Source organism: Sparus aurata, chromosome 8 (assembly GCF_900880675.1).
Source record: "Sparus aurata chromosome 8, fSpaAur1.1, whole genome shotgun sequence".
Lineage (NCBI taxonomy): Eukaryota > Metazoa > Chordata > Actinopteri > Spariformes > Sparidae > Sparus > Sparus aurata.
Genome location: NC_044194.1, coordinates 8,900,772 through 8,924,462, shown reverse-complemented (window position 1 = coordinate 8,924,462; position 23,691 = coordinate 8,900,772). Strand labels below are relative to the sequence as shown.

At 43.1% G+C, this 23,691-nt stretch overlaps 2 protein-coding genes across 3 annotated transcripts in view; one reads left to right on the top strand and one right to left on the bottom strand.

Annotated features, from left to right (window-relative positions):
* Positions 1-1,300: 1,300 nt before the first annotated feature.
* Positions 1,301-7,921, bottom strand: LOC115586810 (receptor-interacting serine/threonine-protein kinase 3-like). 2 transcript variants are annotated; one of them, XM_030426179.1, is made up of 14 exons: positions 6,941-7,918; positions 6,517-6,674; positions 6,093-6,396; positions 5,177-5,325; positions 5,019-5,068; positions 4,651-4,812; positions 3,433-3,515; positions 3,235-3,304; positions 2,827-2,891; positions 2,639-2,708; positions 2,247-2,311; positions 1,956-2,028; positions 1,539-1,778; positions 1,301-1,451 (listed from the first exon to the last, which is right to left on the bottom strand). In XM_030426179.1, the coding sequence occupies exons 1-14, from the start codon at positions 6,941-6,943 to the stop codon at positions 1,441-1,443; spliced, it is 1,503 nt and encodes a 500-aa protein (XP_030282039.1). In that variant the 5' UTR covers positions 6,944-7,918; the 3' UTR covers positions 1,301-1,440. The 2 variants fall into 2 exon arrangements, with proteins under 2 accessions (XP_030282039.1, XP_030282040.1); XM_030426180.1 differs by lacking the exons at positions 2,247-2,311; positions 2,639-2,708 and having other exon boundaries at positions 1,956-2,001; positions 6,941-7,921.
* Positions 7,922-10,540: 2,619 nt separating this feature from the next.
* frmd4a (FERM domain containing 4A) overlaps positions 10,541-23,691 on the top strand; it is a 109,083-nt gene continuing 95,932 nt past the window's right edge. Inside the window, exon 1 of the mRNA XM_030424565.1 lies at positions 10,541-10,927. Coding sequence (XP_030280425.1) covers positions 10,883-10,927 — 45 coding nt within the window. The 5' untranslated portion in view covers positions 10,541-10,882. The remainder of the gene's footprint in view (positions 10,928-23,691) is intronic.

The following is a 23,691-nucleotide window of genomic DNA, read 5'->3' as shown; positions in this document are numbered from 1 at the left end:
GACTACAATTTTTATGCCACTGCCAACTGTTTTTTGCGTGCACTGTGAGAGGAAGTTATGAGAGGTAAAAAAGAAAGGTTGGCATAGTTGGGAGAAAAAAAACCCTTATATGGTAACCCCCTTCTCTATCAGTCAGACCCTGTAAAGACTTGTGTTTATCTTTGGATGTGGTTTACAGAAAAAACAGGTTTGGCTGACTTTGCTTGACTGGTGAGTTTTTATAAGAGAGCTGAGCCTTACCAGGGAAGCCACACTTCCTGATGAAGAATTTCTCTGAATGTAAAAAAAAAAAAGGGATAAGGGATCAAGCACCTTTTTATGAGACAAAATGATTTTTAGCTGTGTCAATTTAATCAAAATGTATTTTGAATTTGAGTGAGATAAACAAACCTCTACTTATAAGTTAATAATTGTTCGATTTGCAAAATGATGAGGACCCAAATGCAAATACAGAGGCAGGCAGGAAGACAGACCATGAAGCAAACTTTAAAGTCCAAATGTAAAACTCCCAAAAAAGCAAACAACAGAAGGCAAGCAAAGGTAAGTTGAGGAAAAAACTAAAGAGAAATACAAACTGATGACAAACTACAAGCCACGGTGAGTGAAAACAGGAACAAAGAGGGTACAAGAGGAGCAGGGAACAAGTACAGGAACACAAGAGATGGAGGAGACACAGAGTGAGGGTGAAACACAGGCTTTAATACACCGGAATGATGAACAACTGAAACACAGGTGCAGGAAGACTCTGTAGCGGGTGATTTAAACTGCCCAGAACAATGTTACTCATCTATACAAGATCAGTAATATGGGTGAGGTGAGGTGTATCTACATAGAGCCTGGTGGTAGAAGACAGCCCCCGACCCGGCCACTGTTTGTTCAGCCTGCTGCCATCTGGCAAAAGACACAGGAGTGTCTGCTGCCGTACCAACAGACTACACTGACTCCACGACTTTTCAATTCCTCCTCCACATTACGCTGTATGAAATGGTTTCTTTTGCTTCCCTGCAATGCAGCATAAAAGACTAACACTCGGTTTCGTTTTGAAACCACAGTGTTGTAAAATCATAAATAAGTAAGCCTTGAGCCTGGAACTTTGAACCTTGAGAGCACACGTACACAAATGAGTTTCAACTAGATCCTAGTCTGCTCTGCTCTCAGATCAGAGAACTGGCAGAAGGAGGGCTGTGACCCCTCCTCCCTTCATAATATCAACAATGGTAAACATGCCGGGTGCTGATAATTAAGATTACACACCATGTTACTTTGTACAGACTCTAAAAAGAAGACAAGGTGAAGAGGAGACAGGAAAAGAAATATGTTTATTAAAAAAATATCAAAAACGTTCATTGACCAATATGTACAAATGAATAAAATATAGTCATTTCTTCAGACAAGGCAGGGGGAGGTCGTGTGATAACATCCAGGGAGGCTACTGTTGCTTCAGAATCCACCTGAGGGAAAAGAAAGAAAGTCAAATTTAAAACTTGATAACTTAAACGACTCGTAGAGTAATCAAACATGTTTATCTTAGATCTTACCGAGGTCCTCCACTAGGAGCTGATGATTCCTTTTGAGAGCGTCATAGAAGGCTACTTTAACCTTCTTCCCCTCCGAATCTAATAGTTCGTAAAGCACTCTCATTTGTCCCCGGCTGGTCTTTTCGGCTCTGATATTATCGTAGGTTTCAGGGTTGACCATGATGCCAAGCTCCTCTGCTATCTTCACGACAAGTTTGACTCTTTGAATTAAGTCTGCCTTCTTGACTTTGACAAAATTTTCTGTTTGAAAAAAACATGTACAGAAAGCATCATGCAATTAGTAATGTGACTCTTCATAAGATTCAATATCATGCTCATTTGAGGTCCTTTTGATAACATTACAGGTAAACTTAAAACGAAACTTATATTTTAAATCTAAACGATGGAGAATCAGTACGGTGACGAAAAAATACTCACCTTTTTCTTCATCAGTCATGTGTTTGGCAGAAGAACGGGATGCATCCTGATGGAAGACTTCCCTTCTCATTCCCTTGAATGGGATACAAAGAGACATATATTATAACTAGAATGAAACAATATGTCCCTGATTTATCTCTTTGCTGGCTGTTTTTTTATTTCTGTCAAGTCCGACCATATGCTTTATGACTTTTTAGACCTCATCATATCATATCAATGAAACTAACAGATTAAAGAAAGCTAGTTAATTTGTTGCCAGCTTCCTGTGAGGCAAACATGTATTTGGCATACCTGTGTTGGAGGATGGCGAGTTATTGGACTTGGCATGTCCACCTCATTGTTTGATATTGACCGTTCTGAAAGAGAAGAAAGAAGCGTCACGTTTTGTTGTGGAAAGGAATAATTTGATACGAAAATGAACATGTGAAAATAGTCTTATTGCGTCTGTCATTTCCATTCTGTGCTCCTAATGCCAGTTCTTGCACTTTGTAACTTGGGTCACAGGTAACAAACCACTTAAAGTTATTGACTCACTAGTTTTGATCATAATCATGCTGCTCATATTTACAACATTGATTGGCAATCCAAAACTGTGGCGGCACCATACTGTAAAAATCCAAATGTTATGCATTATGTTGCTTTAAAGTCACCTGACCCACAAACAGGAGGACTGAAGGATCTACCTGGTGCCTGATGAGGAGGACGACGGTTTGAAGCGCTTGTATCTGAAAGTTGATTACTGTTTGGTGAGTCCTACGGTAACACAGGAAGAAAATGTGAATACATCAGAGAAAAAAAAAGAAATCAAGAAGTGTCAAAACTAGTTAATTTGTTGCCAGCTTCCTGTAAGGCAAACATGTATTTGGCTTACCTGTGTTGGAGGATGGCGAGTTATTGGACTTGGCATGTCCACCTCATCAATTGACTTTGACCGTTCTGAGAGAGAGGAAAGAAGCGTCACATTTTGTTGTGGAAAGTAAGGAATAATTTAATAGGAAAATGAACATGTGAAAATAGTCTTATTGCGTCTGTCATTTCCATTCTGGGCTCCTAATGCCAGTTCATGCACTTTGCAACTTGGGTCAGAGATATTATAATACAGGGGACAGAGCACTTAAAGTTGTTGACTCACTAGTTTTTCATAATCATGCTGCTCATATTTACAACACTGATTGGCAATCCAAAACTGTGGCGGCACCATACTACAAAAATCCAAATTGTATGCATTATATTGCTTTAAAGTCACCTGACCCACTAACAGGAGGACTGAAGGATCTACCTGGTGCCTGATGAGGAGGACGACGGTTTGAAGCGCTTGTTTCTGAATGTTGATTACCATTTGGTGAGTCCTACGGTAACACAGGAAGAAAATGTGAATACATCAGAGAATAAAAGACAAATCAAGAAGAATGAAATCATGCTTAATAATTAGTGAGCATTATATTTGATTTTTTGAAATGAAATGTGCGAGTTGTACCAGTCTTTTTAAGACTTGATCGACCGCATCACGTATTGCCGTCCTGTGCTTTGAGAACAATTCCTCAGTTTCTTTAAGGACCTCTGAAACAGAAGCCAAGTATTTTTTTTTTTCAAATAAATTGTGTAAATGCATATAGTGTTGTGCATATTACAATGAACATGAATGAATAGAGGCTTCACAAAGAATGCAGGTATCATAAGTGTCATGCTCCTACACAAAAGGCTACTATAGTCATTTAATTGAAGTACACACAACCATTTAAAGGTTTGAAATCATCTGCCATAACAGCTTGATTCACTACAGCCAGATGGCTGAGAGGACTGCTGTATACATGTGAATGTTCTGTCATGCTTTTAGGTTGAGGAAAGCCCTCTTTGCAAATAAATGTTATTTAGTCTGTGGGGTTGGCGGAAAATACTGTTTTATATACATGGAGAATAAACACTCTGCAAAGGTTTAACCAGGATGACCAGCTGAAGGGAAGAAGGTGCAAGATCCAAAAAACAGAAGTTCATCGATTTATCTTTTTTTGTATGAGTCGCTTGATGTTACATCACAGGAAGGGAAAAAAATATATGATCACCAGTCAATGGTGAAGCTTAGCATCAAAATCTGTGCAGATTCAATGGCAACAGATTTCAGTGTGCATAATTATACCTTTAACAGGCGTGTTGCCTTGGCAAATCTCTTCTTAGTTTAAAATAGAAACAGAAGTTCAGTTAAGGCGCCATTAAAATATCAGCTGGAGGTGCCATGGTCAGACAAATCACAGTGCAGAGTGCGAAGAGCGGAAACAAAACTGTCTTCCGAATTATTTAAAGCCCAGCTGCCCCGTTGTTGTTGAATTATGATCAATTGATCAATCAATCAACTTTGGGTTTTTTTACTGACTGGAAAAAATAACACAACGTAAAATGGATGTAAAACACTATTTTCCATTGTCATTTAAAAAAGTGGGGGAATCAGTTAAATTAAAGTTTTAATCATTTAATCATCATGAATTATTCTACTCTGGCCTCAAAACTTAAAAAAAAAAAATTAATAGTTAATTTGGTGTGATTTATTTTACATTTCATCAGTGTAAATATATCAATTATTGTAGGGAAGAAGGAAAATGATTGCAAACTTTTGAATGGTACGTACACCTCTGACTTGAAAATATTCCCATATGGCAGCACTGTTCATTTACTGTAAATTACTATAACAAATACTTACTGTTAAATTTCGGCCTCTTGTTGGGATCCTTAACCCAGCATCTCTTCATGAGGCCAACCAGCTCTTTCAACCCCTCCACCCCCATCTTTTCAAGGTCTTCACAGGGAGGTCTTTGTCCTTTGTCTGCCACCAGCATCTTCACAAGACTGTAATCAGCCACTGCTGTACATACAGTGATACGATGATGACAAGCATCAAAACATACTCAACTGCCGGTGTGTACATATGTGTATAATGTATATACAGAGATCAAATGAACAAAACAAAAAAATAGATGGTAGGATGTGATATCTGTGAATAATAAATTGGAGTAACAAAAACGTCCATAAGCTGAAGGACGGTGGGATAATAAAATCCACTATACATACCTGGATAGGGCTCTTCACCAGTTACAATAGACCAAAGCAGGATACCGTAGCTGATTAAGGTAGAGAAAGAGATATGATTGAAAGTAAAATGGTAAGATTTTATCATACAGTAGTATTTATATCAATAAATATCGTTTTTATAATGATAACCTGTATACCTGTATATGTCAAAATCACGGACAGGCCTATATGAAGCATCAAAAGCCTCAGGAGGCATGTACTTGTATGTGCCTCCGGTCTCTCCTGTCTGCTCGCTGCTGCTGGTCAAAGCACTGGTGGAAACCCTGGACAGACCAAAGTCTGCTAGCTACAGTGTAAGAGGGAAAACATCACATTAAGGAAACTGTAACAGTCGGAGTTATTAAATGTAGCGCCTCCTTTTGTTAAGTGGATAGTGTAACCTGTACCTAGAGGAAGAGTTGGTGTGCTTCCGCTCAACCATGCGTAGCAATGCCACCAGCGGAGTGAAGACCACCCTTTTATATTATTTTATTTTATATTGTGATGTATAGGTGTAGGATCCTCGACCTATGGGTGTCAAGGCATGTATGCATGTGATAACTAGTGCCGTAGCGACCTGGCTTGGTATGGTCTGTAAGTTACAGTGGAATAAAAGCAGGGGCGGTTCTGGGGGGGGGCTGCCCCCGTAACTCTGAGTCTGGACCCCCCTGTGGCCCCCCTGACAGGGAGTCTGCATTAATAATACAATGACAGATTTCTCGCAATGATTTTGTTCTGAAGGGAAAGGCAGAAGTGTCTCAGCAGTTTACTACCCAATCAAAATTGCTGAAATTGTACACACTGCTTTGTCTGAATAACGGATTTATCCTTTTTTCCGGGTTGTATGTGCCCCCTTACAAAAAAGTCGGCCCCGACCTGGCCCCCCTATTAAAACTGGTCTAGAACCGCCACTGAATAAAAGTATGTGCGGAAATCACGCATGTTGCATGCCGTGTCGTTTGAGCTAACCGGAGCTACCACCACTGAAAGCGGACCATAACCTTCCCCTTCACTGACCACATTACAAAACAATAAGATCATCTGTATGAATGAAAACATAAGAGTTACGATTACCCTGGCGTCAAGGTTTTCAGTCAGCAGTACATTGCTTGGCTTCAGGTCTTGGTGCACAATCCTCTCTGCATGGAGGAAGTTCATGCCTGCAGCCACTTGATGGGCCAGGCGGAAGGCCAGGGACCACGGTGGAGGACCCGACAGGTCATTCATCAGGGACTCAACAGACCCCCTTCTCATGAACTCCATCACTATTCCGCGTTGCATGGATCCTCCGCTGGTTGACAAAGATCTCTGATAAATTCCATAAACCCTCAGCACAAACTCAAAGGACACCATTTCCATGAGAGTGGCCTCTTTGTAGCTAGAAAGAGGGAGGGGAGTGTTGGAAAGAGTGCAGAGAAAGCAGATGAGATATAACTAATATTTAAGTGTGTATGGGTGAGCGTGAATCAATCATTTGAGCAGACATGTATAAATTTACCCAACATCAGTGCGAGGTATCTTAATGGCCACATCAAACCCCCAGTCTTTGTGCCTGGCCGTGTAGACATCACCAAATCCCCCAGAGCCGACAGGCTCCCAGTTCTCCAAGCTTTCATCACCAACAAGCCTGGTCTTGCGGCTCGGCAGTGCCATCTCCTGTTGAAAAGAGAAAGAGAAACTGCAGTCTCAATCATGGAGAGAAAAAAACAAAACTACAAAACATAAATAGTAGAAGTGTGTTAATAACTGCTGAGCTATCACTTCTTGTACACCACATTGTGGTTACTGTGTACGCTGTGGTTTTGTTTGTACACCATCATTAAAAGATTGTGTTAATACTCACCAAGAGCAAGCCTTAAGTTACAAAGACACTGACAAACATTTCCCACAACTTTTCCCTGAGAAAGCAGGCTTTCACTCACCATATATCCTCGCGTAGTCCCTCGCACAGAGGTTCAGGAGTTAGTTCATACTGAGGCTGTGTCAAACAAGACGTTGAAAGTTGCAGTTTCCTACACCAGTCCTCTGGTATGTACTGAGGGGAGGAGTTCAAACAAAGGGGAACACGGGGTGGGGCAACATCTAAACAGAATGTATGAAATGCAGGAGTTGTAGATTGACCGTCTGGATCTCATTTTATGTTGGCGCAGCAGAAAATTAAGGGATGAGGTAAATGTCAGTAAGGCAAAGCTGAATTAAAATGCTTTTACCCACAAAGTATACTACAATTTTTATGCCACTGCCAACTGTTTTTTGCGTGCACTGTGAGAGGAAGTTATGAGAGGTAAAAAAGAAAGGTTGGCAATGTTAGGAGAAAAAAACCCTTATATGGTAACCCCCCTCTCTATCAGTCAGACCCTTTCAAGACTTGAGTTTATCTTTGGGTGTGGTTTACAGAAAAAAACAGGTTTGGCTGACTTTGCTGGACTGGTGAGTATTTATAAATGTATCTTGAGAGTTTAGCATTACCAGGGAAGCCACACTTCCTGATGAACAATCGCTCTGAATGTAAAAAAACAAAAAAAAAACAAAATGGTTAATGAATAAGGGATCAAGCCCCTTTTTATGGGATAAAATGATTTTTTGGCTGTGTCAATTTAATCAAAATGTATTTTGAATATGGAGTGAGACAAACAAACCTCTAATTATAAGATTAGAATTGTTTGATTTGCAAAATGGTGAGGACCCAAATCCAGACACAGAGGCAGGCAGGAAGACAGAACATAAAGCAAACTTTAACTTTAAAGTCCAAATGTAAAACTCCCAAAAAAGCAAACAACAGAAGGCAAGCAAAGGTTAGTCAGAGGAAAAAACTACAGAGAAATACAAACTGAGGACAAACTACAAGCCACAGCGAGTGAAACGGGAACAAAGAGGAGGCAGGAAGACTCTGTAGCGGGTGATTAAAGCAAAACTCTCGCCGAAAAGCAACTGAGGCTTTATTTGGGATTGAATATGAGTCAAACCTTCCTGTAAAAGCATAATTACAACGAAAGAGGCACTTTTAAGATTTACCGTAGTTTCGGTTTTGAGCACGTTAATTTTGAACGAGAGTGCATGGGGCATGACACGCTAGCATCAAAATCGTTATTTTTTAGAACACTAAGAAGGCTCGACACAACATGAAACTTTGCTCGTAGCATCACCAGGGTCTCTACTCATGAACACTAAAAATAGCGATTTTGATGCTAGCGTGTCGTGCCCCTAGCTCTCCCGTTCAAAATTAACGTGCCCAAAGCCGAAACTACGGTAAATCTTAAAAGTGCCTCTTTCGTCGTAATTATGCTTTCACACGAAGGTTTGACTCATATTCAATCCCAAATAAAGCCTTGGTTGCTTTTTGGCGAGAGTTTCGCTTTAAGGGGCTGTCCACACGGACGAAAACAATCTTTTTTTCCTCCGTCTTCTTCTGCATTGTTTCAAGAATATTTGCGTCCATACGGATCCACTGAAAACGAACGAAAACTTTGTAGTTCATATTCCAGGCCTATAGGTGGCGCTTAACATTCACCAAAAACGGAGAAGAAGAGACTGAGCATGCGCATAAAGCTTGCGTGCTGTAAACAAACAGACAGTAGACGGAGAAACTGAACACAACAAGAAGAAGATGAAAATGGCTAGTGCAAGGAAACCAGAATTGTTCGTGTGGACCGTTAATGAGGCCGAACTGCTGCTGCGACATACACTCAACTACAAGCCGAGTAAGTTGCAAGAACGGCTCAATATCCTCTGTGTCACGAACACGAGCATGTAGTCCGCCATAGTTGTTGTTGTTGTTGTTATGAGACGTCGTGGGGTTCAGAGGTTGGAGGCTAGAGGTCAAGGGGTGGGCATGATGGTGTCATCGTTTTGGAAAGTATGCGGATTCGCTATCCACACGAGAACGAGAGGGCTGCATTTTCGGATTTTTCCACCCTGAGACCCGTTTTCAAAAAAGTGTGTTTTCAGACGCTGCGTTTTCAGGATCCGTGTGGACGGTTGGCTCATTTTCGCAAAAGAGCGTTCTCGTCTGGGCGGCCCCTAAAACTGCCCAGAACAATGGTCCCCATCTATACGGGATCAGTAATATGGGTGAGGTGAGGCGTCTACATAGAGCCCGCTGGTAGAAGACAGCCCCCAACCCGACCACTGTTTGTTCAGCCTGCTGCCATCTGGCAAAAGATACAGGAGTGTCTGCTGCCGTACCACCAGACTACACTGACAGCGCGACTTTTCAATTCCTCCTCCACGCGCTGTATGCTTCCATGCAATGCAGGATCAAGAGACTTACTCTTGGTTTCATTTTGGAAACACTGTTGTTGTAAAATGATAAATAAGTTAGCCTTGAGCCTCAAACCTTGAATCTTGAGAGTACACGTACACGAACAAGTTTCAACTAGATCTTAATCTGCAGGTTTCTTTTTAGAAAGAAAAAAATATATTTATTATTTATGGTAGACACATAAAGAGTTTACAAGTTTGAGCATAACGCTTTGATCATGTACCAAATTGTACACGCACCTATGGAAACAAGTATGTACATTTGCTCACACTGGAGATAATTATATGAACATTTTCACAATATTTAAAGCTGAGCTGGTGCTACCTGAGTGCACTGAGCCTTGCTTTCATTACTGCATTCATCAGTCTTATGATTATATGATTTATTCACACACACACACACACACACACACACACACGCACACACACACACACATACACACACACACAAGACAAAAGCCCCGCCAAGACTGTCTAAATTATTGATACCAAACACTGCTCTAAAGAAATCTCAGTCTGCAGCACAGGTGTCTGCTAACATGACAGCTACCGTGGATCTAAATCATATATGTGCACGATCACACATGCACACGTGCCACATTCAGCGAGGGGAGCTGTATTTACCCACATCCCATGCTGCCTTGCTGTTTCAGCCGGCATCGATAGGCGCGGTCTGCTCTCCGCTCGCTGCATTTCCATCGCTCTCTCCCCTCCCTCTTCTCCACCCACCTTCATTTATGCTCAGCGCGGTGTGGACCTCTCTCACCAGTGGCTGCTCCCTCCACTCCATCTCTCTCCTCCCGGCTGCCTCCTACCTCATCATCTGTCCTGTGGAAACTGCCTGCTACTCTCTCCTTTATGTGTTTCCTTCTCATGCTGATGATATATGAGGCAGGGGGATTAACCTAAAGGGGATCTCTCTGCGCTGGATCTCTTGAGGTGAGGTGAGCGCCTGTCTTCCCCATCACAGGGGAGGGAGTGCTTGAGACTGGGAAGCATCACTGATGCAGGTTACGCCCTCTGGAGCAGCGACTGGACAGCACCGGGAGGAAGACAACAACGTGCACGACTGGATGTGCTTTGTGTAGTGAGGAGAGTAGAGTGGAAAAGAGGAGGCAGAAGGCAGCAACAGAGGGAGGGGAGCATTTAGCAAGAGGCGCCCGAGTCACAGGGGTTTGGGGGAGGTAGGCGTGGGGTCTGCGGGGAGTGTTTTAAAAAGTGAAAGGAGGAGTGAGGGACCGGAGGGTGGGGTGGGGGGGGGGGATCTGCTCTGCTAGCAGATCAAAGAACTGGAAGAAGGAGGGCTGCTTTTCGCTCAGTCTGAAGAGTCGCAGAGAGACTGGGGAGTCACAGGCTCTCTCCAGGGACTGTGGCTTTACAATCAGACACCAAAGGCTGTCTGCAGCACTGACTGAGAGACAGAGGTGGTTAAGGGACACAGAGTGGGAGGGCCAGTCGGAAGGGCTTCATCCGGAGACAGAGGTGAGCTTGCTTCCTGAGGGAGGACTCAGAAAGAGAGGATCAAACAGGAGGATAACGAAGAGAGTCCCTCCAGGAAATTGCAGACGTTCCCGTTCCACAAGAATCTACAGGAGGATCCCGTCATGGCCGTCCAACTGATGCCCGAATCAGCCGTGTGTTTGCTCATGGTGAGTCTCGGAGGGGTAGAGTATTTCCGCCGCTTTCTACTGTCCGTCTTTGTTTCTTTCTTTTTCTCTGCTGTGGCTCTTCCCTCATCACTCTCTCCACATTTCCACTGCCACTAAAGCAGGAGGTGAGCTGTCATCTCATTAGAAGAGATGTTGCTTGTGTGCTCCTCCCCTTTACTACACGTCTAAAAATCCTAAAGACACAACTTCCTAGTGAGGCTCAGCAGCTGCTTTCCAAATTAAAGTAGCGGGTGTCTTTTGCTCCTGCCTCAGAAAACTCCCGCTTTTGTCTAACTCGTCCACGTGTTCAACTGCTGCAGTGGTCAAGCGTGGGAGAAATCCCTCTCAGGCTATTGCAGCCATCTGGGATGCGGTGTTGAACATGGAGGCTGAGCGTGCCGGGGACAGACAGATGTCATTTAATAAATCTTATTATACGTGAGTGAGCGACATGACATGTGTGTCTGCAGTGCTTGATGTGCGTAAGTTGCCAAAAGGATAGGATATGTGTTTGTGTGTGTGTGTGAAAGAGAGATCAGCGTGCAGTCATTTCCCATCCTCAAGACTGAATCAATTCAATTACACATTACAGAGGAAAACAGTTTTTGCAGCCCGTGGCAGTGCATTGTGGGATCTTGTTAGTGTAGAATCCAGTCCCTCACTGACATGTACCAGATTGGCTTGGCCTGGCTTGGCCTGGCTCAGATCTGACCATAGAGAGCGATGACATAGAAACACGCAACGCGCTTGAATCCATTGAACTCCCCTCTCCTCTGTGTCCGGCCGCACAGCGAAACAATGGCAGTGTCGCTTTGCTGCATGTGTAGAATACAGATAAGGCATGGACCCCTCTCATGATGAGCTTCAATGAATTTGAAGGTGCGCACCGTACAACAGGGTGACTTTGTGTAAGAGAGCCCGTTCTGCTCATTCTCATTCTATAGTGTTGGCATTCTGCAGTCCCAGGGGGAGTCATGCATCGCCGCACTACCTGCTATCTCCACCTGTCACGGCTGTCTGTTACTATGGCGATAGGCCATGCACCCCACTCGAGGGAGAGGCAGCAGTAAAAAGGAGTAGGGTGGGAGAAGAGTGCGCGAGATGATGGACAGGGCAGAGGGAGGAAGGTGAAAAAAGGAAGTGTGAGTGATGAGGGCGGGAATAGAAGGTGAAGGAGTCAGTCAGAGAAGGAGGTTGAAGTGAAAGTGGGCTTTTATCTCCACAGAAAGTGGGACACGGCTACAAATATTGGATTGTTAGGATTGTTTCCACCAAAATAGACCCGTCCTTGAAGGGTTGTTTTTTTGTTTTTTTTACGGCAAAAATGGGTTCATCTGCAGAGCGTTGCCTCCTGTAGCGCTGGGAGACAGTTGGTGTCCCGTGACTCCATTTTAAACAGCACATGCCTTGCAAATAGCATTAGCACGGTGGGCGTTCTCTTACAAGTGCTCTCACTGTCGTGGCTGTCATAGCCCTCGATGTCACCCCAGAGTTTTTTTTTCTGCTACAGCAAAACTGGCTTACTGTCACAACTTTTAACTCTCACTGTTCCATTTACGATTATAGCCCCCAACACGTCTCCAGTTTCATCGCCATCCTGAGCCACACTTTGCCAGTTGGCAATGAGCAGCGCACTCCAACATGGAGGGCACTGCCGGGTTCTTTTGGTGTTTTCTTTGGCAGAGGTTTTATTTATGGCTCTGCAGCTCACCGCGGCTGAGGAACAACACCACTTAAATCCGTTCCGTGTTGACTTTTCCCTTAACATGCACGCGCTGAGCAAGATTGACATCGGGTAACTAATTTCAGAGCTCAGTGATTTGTCTACAAAATCCATCTGGCATTTGTATTCACGCTGACATGTTCAGAGCTCAAACCTATCTTAATTATTAATGGGGGGGGGGTTATGTGTGTGTCCATGTGTGTTGTATGCGTGTGTGTGTGTGAGCCAAGATTAATATTGATCATGCTTCCTGCCTCTGTGTGTATTAATATTTCAGGTGAATAAGTGATTATCTAATTACGATAGCAGCTTTTATCAGGCGTTATTCACACAGCACAGCAAATGATCCAGATAGATAGATAGACAGTTAGATAGATAGATAGATAGATAGATAGATAGATAGATAGATAGATAGATAGATAGATGGATAGATAGATAGATAGATAGATAGATAGATAGATAGATAGATAGATAGATAGATAGATAGCACATGCAGGATAAAATGACGTCTTCCTATTTTCGGCCATGTGGCTGAGACAAATAAATAAATGCAGGAAATTGTGTTTTATTCTCCCCTGGGCTTTATTGGTCTGGGACTAATGTGATTGGCTCAGACTTGCACAGGCTCAGCAATAAAAAGCGAATGGTCTCATGTCTGTCATAGAGACCGGGCCAAGAGGGAGCGAGACCATTGTGAGAGAATTATGACCGGTATCCTAATATTGTTATGAATGGCTTAGATCAATTTAATTCTATGACTGGGGGGAGAAAATTGATAAATGGGTCGCGGGGGAATCACTCTCTTTCATAAAAATGCTATAAAAATCCGTGGGAGATTAATTAATTCCAATACGAGCACATTCGGTGCATTCGCTGCAGGTATGGCTCTCTCCCTCTGCCCGGTTTGATGGGTTTTCTGTTTTAAGCGAAGGATGAAGGGGATCAATATCAAGTCTGTCTCCGGCCAAGACGTGCTGTCATCTGATATTGGACCAGATCACAAACTAGATGACCTCAATGGGGCATGCAATACCTTTACTGCTGAGATCTCTATCATGGGAGATTTGACAGCTTTATCCTCCGTCTCAAACTGGAATGTACGGCCACTGCACCAGAGCGAAATCTCTTCCGGGCTCAAACTAATGCGCGTGCTCTTGATTGCAGGGTTCCTTTTGTACTTTAAATCAAAACTGGAGCAGCTAAAGTTTTCGCCACCACGCTCATCCCTGAGCTGATTAGCTCCGCTCTGGAGAGCCCTTGAGGAGAGCGGCTGTTTTAGATATCTTCGAGATGGATGTACCCTGCTGGGTAACCTGAAGTACAAAATTAAATGCAAACAAAAGCCAAATTAAACATGCTTTAAATCTGTGCCTTCTTGATGAGCACGGGAGGTAAAATACAGCGATGATTAAAGACTAAATCCCAACAACATCTCACAGGCTCCAGTCATGAGGTTTAGCTTTCTGATGCAGCTAATCCAGGATTTATTACATCTTCAACGCATTCCGATAAAGCGTCACATGGAATAATAATTAGAGCGAGGGATGAGGCTGTCAAAAATTAAAAAATAAAAACAAAAAAAAGGGAACACATTTTATCTCAATGTTCTGCTCCGGCTCATCGTGTTTCCCTTTTGTTGCAGATCTCTTGTTCTTGTCAGAGTGGTTGCCTCTTTGCGTATGCAGACAGGGGCAGTTTATCAATATGCATTTTGCTATCTGTTACACCGCGGCCCTGCAAATCCAGCCGAGAGAAACCAGGGCAAGTTGGTATCTTGACACACACAGAAGCTAAGTGGATTATCTTCATATTGCTGAAGGGGTTCTGCTCTGCATACAGCAGCTCAGAGCTCCACTGTTCCTCGGCGATACAGCAGCATATACACGTAGACCTCCTCTGTCTGTGTGGAAGAAGCCCTGATGGCGTGGCGGTAGATGACATCGTCACACACCTGCCAAAACAATTACCATCTCTATGAAAGCGGCAAAGTGTGCGGCTTGCACTTTGCCCCGGCGTGAAGTCACGTTGATGAACTGATAACGGAGGTGTTATTTGCATCCGGCTACACAGACAGAAAAAAAAGGCAAACCCAAAGACAAAGACCTCTCGCTGCCCTTTATGTTGGCGTCCATGTCTCTTCATTACTGTCCCTCATTCAATTATCCTGTCACTGAGCACGGAGACCAGATGACTCAGTGTGATCAAGCCAGAGAGGATTCATTGAGCGGTAATCAAATCACCGCCCTTATGACGTGATGTACCGTGTGTGTGTGTGTGTGTGTGTGTCTTACTTAATTGCGATGTGCCTTCATATGCGCGTGCTTATCCTTAAAGAAAACTCGTAGTCAAGATAACAAAACATGAGTTACGATCAGCGTTTGATGACTGTTTTTTTGCGGTATCCATCCCTGATTTGATGCTTGCCAGGATAGCAGCCAGTGTACAACCGGAGGAGGGCTGAACAGTATGGGGGGAGGGTGAGCGGAATGACATCATACTGAGATAATTGATTACTGCCCTGTAACAATGGCAGAGGAAGGGAAGCAGATAACATTTCGTGTAAGTGTGTGTGTGTGTGTGTGTGCGTGTGTACATAAATGTGGAGATGTGTATCTGATGCTTTTGGTGCATCTGGTTGGGTTAGGGTTAGGTAAAGTAATTCAGTGATTCACGTCTCATGATCTTTCAGTTTCAGTTTCACTGTCAACACGTCACTTTTAACTCAGCCCACAGTCTTGTTATAAAAAACAAGTAACCAAACAGAACAAATGCATCTTCATTTCACAACCAGAGCTGAAGGTAATCTTGTGTTTTTTCTCCTGCTGAACCAGTTTCAACCCTGCACTGATTCCTACCTCTTATGGGTGATTAGTATGGACGAGGAGCACACTGGCACAGATGGCATTTCATCACTGCAATTTCTTTTTTTACTGATGTCTCACTATCTGCCACTTAATGTTCTCGTCACGTCACAGAGCTTTTCCTCCGGCCCACTTCCCTTTTGGCGTATTCGTACAGTGCTAGGTTCCTCCATGATGAATGAATAAACAAATTAAAATAATAATTTTTCCAATTCATCATTTCCATAAAGCTGCAGTCGGACTGCAGAAAAGTCACGCTTGAGTGATGTTGGGAACCGGTTCTGCTGACGTCAGCTAACTAACACCCTGTACTTGCTGCAGGGGAATGGAATGCTGCAAGTACCAGGCGTGTGCTTCATGTTTGCCATTTGTGATGCATGTATGTGTGTTTGTGTGACATGAATATACTGTAAGGGTTAACGCAAACAAAACGCAAGACACACAAAGGCGGGTAGATTTGCGAACAAAAAGCAAGCTTTAATAGCAGAGCTCCAACTTCCAGAAAAACCCATAAACAAGCAACAAAACGGACTTAAACTGGCTGAGGCGATGCCGAAAAAGAATCAAAGACAAATACAAGACTGAACAAAGTACAAACCAGAAGCCCAGAGAACAGAGGAAGGAATCCGAAAAACACAAAGAGCACAAAATAAATGCACAAAACAAATTGACAAAGAGACAGGGGACTTGAATATGCAGGAGGCTAATCAGGTACAGGTGAAACCTGTTGGGGAGGAAATACGATCTTTCCAAGACGGTATGTCTCATACATACATGCATACTTGTCTTGTACAGATGTTAAAGTCTTCCGCCCCCATCTCAATATACAACTTTATACCCGATTTGTCAGTTCCTCATCCGATTAATCGAAAGCATGTCGTCTCGTAAAAAATGCAATATTTACAAACGGGAGAGTTTGAGGGTCAGGAGGTGTTGTGTTGGCTTCATGGAGAAAAAATATGCAAAGTAACAACGAATATTAAGATCAAAATTGTGGCTCTTTTAATTCAGAATTTCTTGTAATTATTTTTTGTTGGATGCTTCCATATTATAAAAAGGCCTGAAAGTCTAAATTAAATGTGTCAGGCTCAAACAAAGCAGACCTAGGAGAAGGTTTTTCATTACCTTCGATTTTTGGCCACCAGGGGGCAGAAGAGCAACCATCCCGGGCTTTTAACTGAAGTTGTTATTTAAGTTAAAGCAACCATGTTAGGGGACATCCAGCAGAAATGGAGCACCGGTAATATCCTACAGGAGTGATGTTTCTGGCCAACGGAAAATGTAAGTCTGATATTTATTCTTCCCTCCGCTCTGGTTTGGTCTCCTTTAACTTCCGAAAATGTTTTTTTTTGTGTGTGTTTAGCTCGCTATGTGCTCAAATTTCTTTGCCAGCTAACGTTAGCTACAGCTAGCTAGCAGCTAACTCTGTGGGTTTCTGGGTAGGTTAGCATTGAGTGCTTTTTATTTGAGCTTGTCTGTCACAAACAGCTGCCTCCTCCTGTGATTAGAGAATTTACACTGAACCATAGTGTAGCTAAATGTGCAGACTTTTGATATCCACCCGTTTCTTCAGAAGCCTATGGGTGCTGCCATGACAGAAAACTACTTCCGCCGGCGGTTTTCTGTTTCCGGGTGCTTTGCAACTGCATGACTGACAGCCGCCGCCAAGCTAGCCCAAAAAAACTAGCGTTATGTCATAAACGCTAAATTATTTAAAAAATGAGCTCAGGTACAACATGTACCGTTGTTGGTTGCCACAACAAGCAAGCAAATTGAAGGTTTTTTCAGAAACTTCTTGTGTAGAACATCAACAGCTTCACAAACATGTCCGTGCCCTGCGCCCTACTAGGGTTGCCACCCGTCCCGTTTTTCCCAGAATTGTTCTCTTTTTTCATCAGCTGTCCCGGGAAAACATAAATCTCTCCCGGGACACAATTTGTCCCGTTTTTGTTCTGTAGTCTAGAAAGGTTCCCATCAAATACACATGGATTAAAGTTCTCCGTCGCTACGACGGATTTCCGTCATTCAAACTTCACAGAGACGGCGCTAACGTTTAGCTGCTTAGCTAGCAAGGACTCGTCGCGCTGCTACTTTATCAATTAGTTTCTGAGTTTAGTCAACACGTGAGAACTCGTCTGACACGGAGAGTCTCCTGTTGTGTGCTACATGTGTGAAATAACAACTATAGTCTGGACTTTGTCTGCAGTGTATCTGTGTAAACGGCCTCAGCGTCCCTCCCCTCTGGCACCGTCAGTTACCATGGTTACAGGAACGCCCTGAAACGTCATAATGATGATCAATAATAAGTTTTTCAGACAGAAGTTTTTGGTTAGTTTGACTGTACAAAATCATGAATGTAGCCTGCTTGTAGCTCAATGCTGAAATCTTGTATTATAACATATAGAACAAATGTAAAGCCTCAGAGCTTCTTTGATTACTAACAGCATGTTAGTGATGACAGAAAGGTGATAACTCGCCATCAGACTGACATGGCTGCAAAAGTTGCTGTTTGTATGATGTATTTTTCTGTTAAACGATAAGAGGCTCACTTTAAACAATATTATTAACAATAATAATAATTAATGATAATGATGATGAGAAGAAGAAGTAGAAAAATAGTGTACTGAAAAGTTCTGTAGATGGTTGATTATTTGAAAGAGTAAAACTTGAGAGAAGCTTGGCAAAAAAAAGGCACAGTTTGATTTCATAGATTGAAAATTACATTGAAAAGACAAAAAACATTCATAGTAAGTCGGATCAGATTGCAAAACATACATTTTTCCAGTTGTGTTAATACAACAAATTGGTTGTTATTGTCTTTATGAATAAATGTATTAACAAATGATTAAATTACTGTGTGTCTGTGTCTCCCCCCCCGCTGCAACATTTGGTCAAGTGTCCCTTTTTTCCACAAATCCAAGGTGGCAACCCTACGCCCTACACGCGAGGAAGGAGGAACAGAGACTAGCGTGGCTCGTGGTTTAAGACTAAAATATCCCCCGAAGAGAGTTTATGTTTGCTCCTTCCACTTTGTTGATGAAAAGCTCACAGAACTGCACCCTGTCGCTTGTCTCCACGACTCCACTTTCCTTCAGCATTATCCACGCTGTACGTTTAGCTTGACTGACGCTCCGGCTGGGCTGTACTGCTGCCTTCAGAAATATAAAGTTCAACAGTACTTTCCCTATTTTGTTACTGTGCAGGCAGTTGTATGCTTCAGTGCTTTTGTTATTGCGTAATTCTTCGCCGTCAAAACCTTCAGAAAATACAAGATAATTAACTATGTCGATGTAGCTAACGTCGGGCCATTGCTTTGTGTCATCTACCCACTCAGTGAGAGCTGACGGGTGAGGCACTGTTACAGAATTGTCCTCATGACGTTTTAAAACAACCGTACTGTGTATCCACCTCTTTGTCCATTTTGTCGCTTTCTTTGTGTTAAAAGCTGTTTTTTAGAGCGAGCATGACAGCTACACTAGCGTAAACACCGAGTTCAATGGGTTTAACCGGAGAGCATAACCGACTACCGCTATGAACCATGGGTAAACTCACATGGGTGAATAAGAACAATACAATGAGCTAAAGTAGGTAAAAACTGCCACAGAGCTGTAGAGATGGTGATAATCTTTGAGGTGTCCTTGTTTCTGACATGCTGTTAATTTCTTGTCATGATGTGAACTATTACTGCATATTTACGTTGTCATGTGGACGTCGTTTACGTAATTACCCGTCTCAAGGTTGAAAGTAAAACCCATTTGCTGAATCCACAAAGTCACGGGCACAGCTAAGGTTTGATATTGACCGCAGCTTTGATTCTCTGGTGTCTCCCTCTGAAAGCTGTCCATGATCAGAGTATTGATCGGCACATCTTAGATCAAAGGGGCCGTGATCAAGACATTCTGGCTGGTTGTAACTGTTGTGTAACTGCAATGTTTGTGATTTCTGAACATGATTTTTTGTTTGTTTTTTGTTTCCATTTACTAAGCTGCTAAGAGAGAGGAATAGTGAACATGTAAATTAGGGAAAAGGAGGGTAGCCGAGAGGAAGCGCAAATGAGAGAGATGGTTCTCACCTCTCACCACATGCATAAATGTATAAGGGATGGTTTGTGTGTGTGTGTGTCTGTGTGTGTGTGTGTGTGTGTGTGTGTGTGTGCATACCAGTAAATCTCCTGAGCTGTTTACACTGCAGCCTGTTTAAGGACTATTGATGAGCTGCAGGGGTGAAGGCGCCTCAATTCTAATTGACTTCACCAGAGTATCTGCTCGTTCAGCCGTGGTCATTTGTGAGTGTAAGCGTGTGTTTTCTGTGTGTGTGTGTGTGTGTGTGTGTGTGTGTGTGCAGCCAGGGGAAGGTCTCAGGTGTGAATATGTGAAGTGTTTGCAGTGTGCGTGAGCGCGGTGCATCCCCTCCTGCATGTTAATGCATGCGGCAGGCTCTCGGCGGAGCGTGACAGCGTTCCTTGTGCATCTAATGGTCTGCCGGCGTTGAGCCAGGTTATCTGCTGAGCCTTCGCCTGTGTGGGTGACGCGAGGAAAGGGTTACTGAAGCGGCCATCAGCCTGCAGGACGTGGCCCAGTGTGTGTGCCCTGACAGATGCCCATCAAAGACTGCCGCTGCTTCCCTGTGCTCTGTCTGTCCGCCTCCATCCTGGTGTTTATTAAGTCTCTCCAGCTCTGTTCCGTTCTGGCCGCCTCTGCAGGTGCATTGACGAGCACTGAAGTTGCTCAGGTGAAACGCGGCTGGTTAATTAATGCGATTCTAGGATTCTTGCAGCGTTTGTGCATAAATGTGGGTCAGTATTTGCATTCGCTGTAAGATACGGGCCGATGCATTGATCGAAGAGCAGCCAGAGAAAGAGCTGCGTCTTTCTCTCGCCCACACACATGACCTGCTGTATGGTGCTGTCAATCGATGCTTTCAGAACAAACGAAATGTTTAGCTGAAACTGCTGCAGCCGCTCTGAGAGATCCCCGTCTCATTGCGGTTGGCTTGCAGGGTATTGCCCACAGCGAAGCCCGCATATGACATTTATCTGACGGCTGTCCCCTTTAGAAGGTCAAGCTGCCGTGGAAATAAACCTTTCAGAGTAGATAAATGAGGGCTTTTCTGCTCGGTGTTGCGGCATCAAAACACAATAAGCTCAGTGTGTTCCAGTTTAATCAATCATAGCCGAATCTGAGGCAAGCCTCTGGCTGTGGTATAGCAGAGGAGAGGTCATTTACTGCTCTTTCTTCTGCCTTTCGTTGCTGTTTTTTAAATCTCCTCTTGCCTTTGACGTATGTGAATTTGTTGTGACTTTAGGCAGTGAAAAGGAGTGAAGGTGGGTTGAATTTTATCATATTCTTGGTCTTAATGTAATGAATACATAAATTATTTTCCAGGGCAGCAGCGGTGTCACATTTGCAAGGTGCCACCTGTCACCCGTGCCAGGATGCAGGCTGAGGGGAGGGGCGGGAGGGTGGCATGGGAGGCGGAGAGTGGCAGAGGCACCAGGCGGTCTGATTGGTTCGCCATCTGTCTCTGGGACGGAGCAGATGTCTGAGTGGAAAGACCGATCTCCGTTTGCTTCCAAGTTCACTTTCCCCTCTCTTTGTGTGTGTGTGTGTGTGTGTGTGTGTGTGTGTGTCTATTGCTGCAAATGTGTGTACGGGTGTGTCATCGTCATTTTGTGTGGCCTCTACAGTGTGCATGTGTCTGACGTTTCACACTCTGGTTGACACAGGTCCCACTGGGGCCGATTGTCTTCCATATGGAGTGAGTTAACAGAGATCAGGTCCCCGTCATAATGAAGAGCTGTCTTGTTAGCAGCAATTACGCGGTAGACGGCTGAAGAGAGCCGATGTGACCGCAGCGAATCACTCAGCGCCTGTTATACGTTTAAGCTTTAGTGAGCAGACAAAAATAAACTTGTATTTTTAATGATCAAAATAAGAATTTAGAGAGAAGGGGCTTTGTTTTAATCCCTTTCACTTCACCCTCTCTTGCACCGGGGCTCAGATGTCCGTCAGGATTAGCTGAGGGTCTTTGACAACTGCTTGTTAAAATTTTAATTGGCAAAGGGGCACAGAAGCAAACCCCATGTTAAGTACACACACACCTGAACATGTGCATATTTATGAAACTAAAGATTATTTAGCTGATTCCTACTTTTCAATTGAGCTACTGTGCCAAAAAATGAAAAATAAATAAACAAAGCTTTCACACTAGAAAAGAGGAAGGATCAGATTACATTAATGATTCAGAGGGGAAAAAATCAAGTTGTGATTTCCTCTAAAAAAAGACTATTAAAATCATAATGATGTGACATTTCTCTGGTTCTGTACTCAACATAAATGTTCTCTGACGTCTGGATAACAAAATTTAAAGGGCATCTTTTTTGTGACATTTTGCAGTTTCAGTAATATCTTGATTAATTGTGCAGCCCTAGTTGAAAGGAAAACATGAGTTGCTGTGTATTGTGTTATTCGGGCAATAGCATTTTACATCATCACAACCTGTTTTTTTTTTTCAGTTTTTCTGTACTGAAATGAAGCATGATCATAAGAAGTGAAACCAAGGGTTGCAGCTTCCTGTTGGCAATAGGAAGTCACATGTTTTTTCTCTGAATACTGAGAAACACTTCAACCACCAGTAACCACTCAGGAGCAACATAGCAGTGCACTTCACAGTGAAATCTTTACACTGTTTCATTGTTGACATTGTGTTTTTGGGGGGCAATCTTTAAAGAGCAGAAAGAAAGATGCCTGAATCAGAGCTGGCTTCAGTCCAGTTCAGAGACATTGCAGCAGCTCTTCTGTAAGGTTTCTCACTGCCACTGACAAAAGTGTGACCTTGGTTGTCCTAGCAACAGCTGCCCTCTTGTAAAGCATTTGGAAAAAAACTCTTTAATGCCTCCTTTGACGTTCAGTACAAAGATTACTTAAAGTAATTAATATATGACCACCCCAGTGTATTAAAGGTCTACTTTTCCCACCTCAAAATCTGTAGCCGAAAGGAAGGAATTAAAAGAGAGTGTATTGATGCATGAAAAAAAATATTCATAATTGTTGTCATTATTAATTAATCTTGATTAATACACTTCTTGTCTCGTCGAAAAAAGTTAGAATATAGCTGAAGATGACATTTTCAAGTGTTTTGTTTTGTCCGACCGAAATTCAAAGATATCCAGTTTGCAGAGAAGAAAACAATCTGACCCCATCAAGGAAACTGAAACTGTAGAAGACACTTGTGATTGCATAGCCACAGAAATCAGAATTAAGCATATACAGGTATGCCACATACATCAGGGTAAAAATGAACAAGATGACAGTTTATATACATGCATGCATAATTACAGTGTAGCAGTACTAAAGCTTTATGGGGACTCACTTTACTTGTGTGCGTTTATGATAACAGAGGTGCCAATGAGTGCTAGGTGGCTGTCTGCGTTTGAGGAATGGTGGTTTTGGTTGTTTTAAACATGGACGTGGTTCAAAACATTGTGGCAGAGCTGTGTCAGGATTTAGAAAAGTAGGGTCGAATATGAGCGTCAGGCACATTTTGCAGATGATTCACCACGGAGCTGCGAGGGAAGGAAGATGATGAAAGAGCAGGACACAGAAATGAGGAAGAGGACGAGAACACATGCAGTAAAATGATTAATGCAGCTTCTCTTGTTTGCCTCTAGAGGGAGCTGAAGACTATTGAATGACATCAAAATAAAGTCCTGTACCTTTTCACAAGGAAAGTGTGAATTATGCTTATGTGTGATGATCTAATGATCTAAGGCTTATGAGATCCCTGGCGGTTGCAGGGAGTGTGTGGCGTGTCTGTGTGTTCCGCCTTGGCCTTTGAATGCCATTTTCTTCCGGTGGTCTGAGCACAGTTGCTTAGTTAAATCATGCAACCCCTGCAGGTATGAGCAGGTCAGGGAGCAGGAAGGCCAACAGTGGATGCTTCTCCACAGCATGTTACTGTAAATGGCATCCCCCCATGGTTCTGTTCACATTCGTACACACACACACACACACACACACACACACACACACACACACACACACACAGAGAGAGGGCAAACGCAGTGCATGGTTATTACTGTTAAAGAAAATCTGCTTCTTGTCCCAGTTAATGCAGCTGGGTGTTGTTAATGAGCTGACGGGTTGATATGACTGATTGATGACTGTTATCAGAGCTGCTGA